This window comes from Lactuca serriola, chromosome 4 (assembly GCF_051521515.1).
Source record: "Lactuca serriola cultivar US96UC23 chromosome 4, Lser_US96UC23_V15, whole genome shotgun sequence".
In the NCBI taxonomy this organism is placed as follows: Eukaryota; Viridiplantae; Streptophyta; class Magnoliopsida; order Asterales; family Asteraceae; genus Lactuca; species Lactuca serriola.
In genome coordinates this window covers 267,792,764-267,800,090 of record NC_136411.1, presented here as the reverse complement: position 1 = coordinate 267,800,090, position 7,327 = coordinate 267,792,764, and the positions used below count along the sequence as shown (strand labels likewise).

Here is a 7,327-nt window from a genome sequence, read left to right as displayed (position 1 = left end):
GTGTCGATGGATCGGTCATGCGGCGACAGTAGGTGGATATATATATATATATATATATATATATATATATATATATATATATATATATATATAGAGAGAGAGAGAGAGAGAGAGATGGTCTTCGAACTTATATGTACCGGTGATAAAGTTTTAGGTCTTCTAGGGCTTAATTTTATTAAGAGGAAATGAAAACAAAGCCACATAAATAATTTTTTAATTTTTAGTGTCGATAAAAAACCACACAGACTAAGGGTTACAGGTGAAACAGAAATTAAACCGAATAGTTTTCCTATTTAACAGGTAAAATAATACTTTAAGGACTTATTTCACAAAAAATAAGTTCAACGACCAATCCGGGACAAACAAAAAACTTAGTTTTGTTACATTGATTTTAGACAAACAAAAAACTTAGTTTTGTTACATTGATTTTAATCTTTACGATCCTTCACAAACTTCATCCCTTAACACCTGCGACCTTCTCTCGACCAAATTAAAGTCCGTCGTTCCGAAATAAAAATCATTATAAAACTGTATCGCTCAACATTATCTATCACATGGAATTGAAATAACATGTGATTACCATATTCAATCTGGACGCTTCCCTATTTAAAAATCTTGATAACTTTATAGAAAAAAAACATACTTTATTGTGTAATAATATAATTTGTTAAATACCATAACTTTTAGAAATTTTAGGATAAATATGCTACAAGATATTTTCTAAAATACCACCGGTTTTAGAAATTCTAGATATATTCTAAGAAAAACAGTAACATGTTTATCTAACTAAAAAAAAAATAAACTTTGTTCTCGAGTTCTACTTAATGAAGAACATTGATGAAAATGAAGAGAAAGTAAAAGATGTCAAAGGAAAATCGTGTTTCCGAGTTTCATTAATAGAAAGAAAGAAAAAGTATGGAAAAAAATTTGAAACCATATTTTCCTCTCAAATTGAATGAATTTAAGAAAAAACCGAAGAAAAAGAAAATCTTTAAATTTATTTTATTTTACTTCCTTACTCTAAATACAAAAACTTAAAATTTTCTTTCATTCTCAATTCTCATCTTCTTTGAACTTAAAACACCAAATAAAGAAAATTTTGCTTTTCTTTCTTTTATTTTTGTCAAGATTTTTTCATTTTTTCTTCCCTTAATTTACAAGAAAACTCGGGAACATGGAGTTACGGTACTTAAGAATTTTATGACGGTCCTTTCACATTTTTTTGTGCAAACTGCGACTCGTAGTGACGCGCGAGAAGACGTGGACGGTGGACTGCAGCCACATACTCAGCCGTCAACTCCAGCTCCCTCTTCGGTACCTCCGTCCGCCTTCTCCATCACCCTCTTCATTACTGCATATCAAAACTCTCATTGTTTCCTCCATCAATTCGACTTTCCCTGTGCATTCTTGTCTATTCATCGGATATCAGAAAGAAGCAACTTTCTTCAATCAGCATATGATCATTTGAAATGGCGGCGGCGGCTTTGAATTTTTTAGTTTGCCATCAACACAGCGAGACGTCATCGGTTGGAATTAGGTCAAGTTTCAAGCCCTTTCCGGTGATTAATTGCAAAATGCCAAAGATATCAAGGCTTTCTCAGGTACTCCGCTCTAATAATCAACCATCATGAGATGAACCAAAATTTCATATTATTTTTCTCAATGTTTTAGCTGTAGTACATGTAGAAGTTGTTTGTTTCTATGGCTGACGCAAACTATCCTTTGTATTACTCGTTGAAACAATACTTATTTTTATCAACGAAGGTGATACACTTCATATCGAAAACCTAGTACCAATAAAGAAACAGATATGAAATATTTACTAATTTACCTCAATAAATTTCAATTTCTTAAAACTTTCTGTTGTAATTTCATGGGTGAAATGGTTTGGGTTTAGTTGGAAAAGCGATAATGCAATCTTCCTGATGACATGGTCAAATTTTGTAAGGATCAAATAGCAGTGAGATGTTCTTTGTTCTATGGGACATGCAGAAAAGTTTAAGAAAGTACCTCAAGGGGATCATGGAATCTGGTTTCCAGTGCAAACCTAATATAGTTGGCTTGATCAAAGAGAGGGAAACTAGACTAGAATTCAATGTAAAAGAAGTTAGTACATTGATGAGGATTCAAGTAAAATCACAATAAGATAAGCATGACATTGACATTCTGTTATAAGGACATGGAGAAGATATTTTTATTGTCTGATTGTCTGAATTAACCAAACTTTCTAGTTTACACTCCATAGTCACTTCAGTTTGGGACTAAGGACTTATATGGTGGTTTATATGTGCGTAGTAACTGTATGATTTGTATGTTATTACTTATTACCATTCATATAGATGTGGTCATAGTACTATCCATAGCTATGGGGATACATAACTTGTTTTTCCTAGTTGTAGGGTGGGACAGGGACATTGTGCATCCAGCTGTCATCTACAAGGCCAAAAATTCAGATGACATTATTAGATGAGAGTCTTGATAGAGGGAAAGTCATTATCAAGCCCTCTGAAATATTGGTAATGTGGAAGAATCAATTTGCACACTTTGCACAGGGTTTATGTTGCATGTACTAGTACTAACACTAGTGCTTCATCTGTTTGCAGGCATATGATCTTGTTCAAGGACCTCTTGTAAGTTGTATCCTCAATGTTGTAATTATGGAAAAATGTCATTGAATTTGCACACTAATAATATATAACTGAATTTGAGAATTTTCAAGGAAAATCACCTCAAGGGATTTCCATTCCACCAAATCAATGCAAACCATGAAATCAAATCCAATTGCAGTTAAACATGATTAATAATACAAAAAGTATAAATCATCAACCATCCTTACACCTAATCGTAATGGAGCTTTATATGTTCATGGTTTAACCAATGAGTGAACGAAAATTCAAGCACAAAATCATATGATATAAGCCACATTTGCATTAAGAAGTGGATTGATTATCCTTAACATAAATTTGATGTGAAGCATTGGTATTTGGTGTGTTGAGTTTCTTTGTGTTTGATCTGTGCAGGTTAGATGGAGTTACATTGCAGACAAAACACTACCTTGTCCCCCAACAGCTGTTCTTTTGCATGGCATTTTAGGTAGCAGGAAGAACTGGGGTACGTGCTGTGCTGTACTAAATGTTCATGTTTTTCATTTTTTTTTCTTCTATTTTGAAATATCTAACACTGCCATCCAAATACAAAGCAATCTTCACTGCTATGATTAACTAATATGCTATAACTGGGTAGATTTTTCAAAGTATAATGTTGTAATAGAAAGAAATGAAAGTATGATGTTGTATTAAACAAATAAATGCCAATTTCTTGCATTTAGCCCTTAAATGTATGAGAGTGGTGACTAGTTTTCTGCTATGGTTATTGTGTAATTAATTTTTTATATTTTTTTTTACATTTATATCCTTCTTTCTTTTCTTAATTTAGAAGAGTGCCATAGAAGAAATAAGAGGAATAGTAATTATATAATATTTGGTGTAGTTTTTTTGGTTTTTGTGGGATAAACTCTATGATTTAGTAGTTTTACAATGGCTGATACATTAGGAACCTTTGCTCGGAGATTAGCACAGGAATTTCCAAACTGGCAGGCAAGTTGATTTCCATCCTGCTTTTAATTTTGAAAATTTCTGACATACTGATATTATCAAAGTCATAAGTAACAGTAAATGTTTTTAGTTCTTTTATTTTATGCAATGTAAATGTAATCCTGTGATTCCTGCTGTTGACACAGTTTCTTTTGGTTGACTTGCGGTGTCATGGTGATTCAGCATCTATCACAAAGAGAGGACCTCATACTGTTGCCTCAGCCGCCCTTGATGTCCTAAACCTTGTAACCGCTAAACTGTTTTTCTACTGAGTAAACATTTTCTATAGACTTATTAAAAACACTCTTCGGTTTTGATATAGGGAAACATAGAAAAACACTATGGAATTTCACCATTTTATTGATTTGGCCACTTAAGTTGCTTAATTGATAAAAATTTAATGGCAAACTTTTCATAAGTAAGGTGGTCATGTCTCATATGAAAAGCCTTCTTCTGTAATAAAATAAAATTATGAATTATCTGATGGGTTTCAGTTAGCTTTTATAATAAGGATAAAGATATGTTTTTTTTTTTATGAAGCGAAGTTGTCTGTTGTTAATTTTCTTACTTATTGGAATTTGAAAGAAAAATAAAATATATGTCTTGTTTTTGTGTGGAGTAGCTGGGGCATCTTAGAGTAATACCACGAGTCATAATTGGTCACAGCTTTGGAGGAAAAGGTAATGCATACAGCAGACTTAAAAATTTAAAAACTTTACTTTTCATTGTTTTCATACTTAATACTTATTATGATCCAGTTGCACTGAGCATGGTCGAACAAGCTGCAAAGCCACTTGCAAGGCCTGTAAGAGTAAGGCCCTATTTTGTTTTTTGTTCTTCTTGTCATTAAGTGGTGTCTGTCTGGATAAATAATATTATAAGATGTTATTATTTTTTTTAAGGTTTGGGTTTTAGATGCTACACCTGGAAAGGTACGAGCAGGTAGAGATGGAGATGATCATCCTGCTGAATTGATCACTTTTCTAAGTGCATTGCCTAACCAGGTGTGTTAGTGTGTTGCGTAAAGAGTAAATTCTCTTTTTTTTTTTTTTTTGTTATTTTACATATTCACTTTCGTATGCAATCTTGATGTATCTCATATACAGGATTCTTGTTAAACTTTTACAATCTTAATTTTTGTATTATCTTTTTTCAAGGAAGGTCACATCAAAAAGGGAGGTCATCAGTGGTCTTGTGCGTGAGGGGTTTTCGAATGATGTGGCTCAGGTAAATCTTGCTTTTTTTTTTTCTTATTAAGACAAATCTTTTTTCATTTTCATTTACTATTTTTCTTTTGCATTGCAGTGGGTGGTTACCAATCTTCGGAAGACAAATCCTTCTGATTCATCTTCAACTGCCTATTCTTGGACATTTGACCTTGATGGAATTGCTCAAATGTATCAATCTTATGAAGAAACTAATCTATGGTAATTTCTTGAATTTTGATGATTCATCCAAAACTTATATTGTTGCCAACACAACTCTTAATCATAATTGAAATTCTTTTGTAATCTTACTTTCACCATTTTATCAATATTTTCTGTGGTGATTAACCTGTTATACTTACTTTTTTGACTGTTTAAAGAAAACATTTTTACTGGTTACCCGGTTTTGGTATCATGAGCAAATACAGAAAAAGCATAATGTACTTTCACCATTATATGTTGATTTTTCCATATAAGTTAACTATAAACTATTATTATAATAAATATCCATAAAAAATTAACCAATAAAATGATGAAAGCACATTGTGTTTTTCAGGGGAAAATGCGCTTAAATAAGGCATATAATAATGGTTTAAATCTAATTACTAGAGAAAATAGTTGAAAGGCTAAATAAACAAAATGATTGAAGTACAAGTGTTTTTCTATGTTTTGTGCTTTTTTGAAACTGGGTAACACAGAAAAACTGTTTTTATAAAGTGTGATTGTAAATCAAGTGGTTAAATCAAAAAAACGCTGAAATTTTTAATAAAAAAAAATAGAAAATTGGTCTTGGAAACAGACACCAAGGCTTGTTTAAAGAAACAACATCTGGTGTAAAAAATGCATAAAATTTTGAGGGGGAACAGCAACATATGTAGTTTAGTTTTAAGTAACCCATACTTATAGTTTTTGTGGTTATATTTTTGGGCATGATAATTGATAACGTATTTGGCAGGGAGGTGGTGGAAGATGTACCTCGGGGTGTACATATAAATTTTTTAAAAGCAGAAAGAAGCTTACACAGATGGGCACTTGGAGATCTGCAAAGGATCCATGTAGCTGAGGAGCAAGCTGCCGAAGAGGGTGGTACTGCTGGAGTCGAAATGCATGTTCTTGAAGATGCCGGTCACTGGGTATCCCCATTTCCATTTCCATTTCCATTTCCATTTCCTAGATATATAACATATAATCTCTTATTAAATGCAACCTAATTCTATTACAACATCCTTCTTTCAATAATAACAATTGTTTTACTTTTTACCCATAATATCAACGTACTTACATTTTTCAACCAGTATGGGGAATGTACTTTATTTGTTACATTTTAATACTTCTTATTATGTGCTAAGAAATTGCAAGTACGTTGCTATTTGTGTAAAGAAAAGTAAGTACATTGTTATCATAGGTTGCAACATATTACTATTGCCGTAAAAAATGTATCAATACATTGCTATTGTAGGCAACAAAACAAAATACATTCATTGACTATATTTGTAAAAAGAGTAAAGTATGTTGCTATTTCTGTTCAATTTGCCTAATATTTTCAAGACAAAAGTAGGCAAAGAATAAAGGGGTGTTTGGTTGCCAGAATGTTTTGGAAATATAAAAAAAATTGAAAATGGGATCCTGTAATTTTGTTGTCAGGTACATGCTGATAACCCGGATGGGCTGTTCAGGATCTTGTCTTTCTCGTTTCAAGGATTCTGAATTTGAGAAACCTGTTAATCATTTGATGCGTCCTATGCAATTTTTAGTTATCATTTATTGTATCTTATGCAATTTAGCATCATTTTTGTTTCACATTAATCATTGCTTCTATCATTATTTAATTTAACAGCATTTTCCTTTCACTTGGTCCTCATTTCTTAAATCATTCACTTTTAAATTATGATGTGCAATTTTTGTTTCACATTAATCATTGCTTGTATCATTATTTAATTTAACAGCATTTTCCTTTCACTTGATCCTCATTGCTTAAATCATTCACTTTTAAATTATGATGTGCAACTAAGTTTGATGTCTACACTACTCCAAAATGGTTCATAGATCTTCCACATAGCAAAAATTTTAAAAAAAGCCCTCTATATTTTTGTTATATGGCGGCTTTTGAGGATCGCATGATTCACTTGGTTAAGTAAAAACCATAATGTCTGCCGGTGCGCATGTATATAGATTATTACTGGAAAATTTAAATTTGCCCATTGCGCAAGTTAGGTAATTTTGTTGCCCATAGTTAAGTAATTTTTTTACCATTAAATTTGTTTGACCTTTTCAAAATAAGGTAATATGATTGGTAATTACTAATGATATTACCTTATTATGAAAAGAGGTAATTAAATGTATACGAGAAAAACACATTTACCTAAAATGGACATAAACCAAAGTTCCTTACGCGTTTTGATAATAGAGTTTTTTATGTTAAGTGCAAGTAGTCATAAGATGTACTGATGTGACATAGAATCAGGTCATTGGGTATTGGAGTTATGGATGGTAGATCTGAAGTAGGTGTCATTAATTACCAATCATATG

General features: G+C 31.9%; 1 protein-coding gene across 3 annotated transcripts; it reads left to right on the top strand.

Annotated features, from left to right (window-relative positions):
• Positions 1–1,187: 1,187 nt before the first annotated feature.
• Positions 1,188–6,648, top strand: LOC145097016 (alpha/beta-Hydrolases superfamily protein). Of its 3 annotated transcripts, XM_079034480.1 has the most exons (14): positions 1,188–1,314; positions 1,430–1,601; positions 2,400–2,516; positions 2,604–2,630; positions 3,021–3,111; positions 3,553–3,596; positions 3,740–3,838; positions 4,216–4,273; positions 4,352–4,404; positions 4,496–4,597; positions 4,755–4,820; positions 4,899–5,020; positions 5,754–5,931; positions 6,443–6,648. In XM_079034480.1, the coding sequence occupies exons 2-14, from the start codon at positions 1,470–1,472 to the stop codon at positions 6,503–6,505; spliced, it is 1,152 nt and encodes a 383-aa protein (XP_078890606.1). In that variant the 5' UTR covers positions 1,188–1,314; positions 1,430–1,469; the 3' UTR covers positions 6,506–6,648. The 3 variants fall into 3 exon arrangements, with proteins under 3 accessions (XP_078890606.1, XP_078890605.1, XP_078890607.1); XM_079034479.1 differs by having other exon boundaries at positions 1,205–1,601; XM_079034481.1 differs by lacking the exon at positions 1,188–1,314 and having other exon boundaries at positions 1,463–1,601; positions 2,394–2,516.
• The last annotated feature ends 679 nt before the right edge of the window (positions 6,649–7,327 follow it).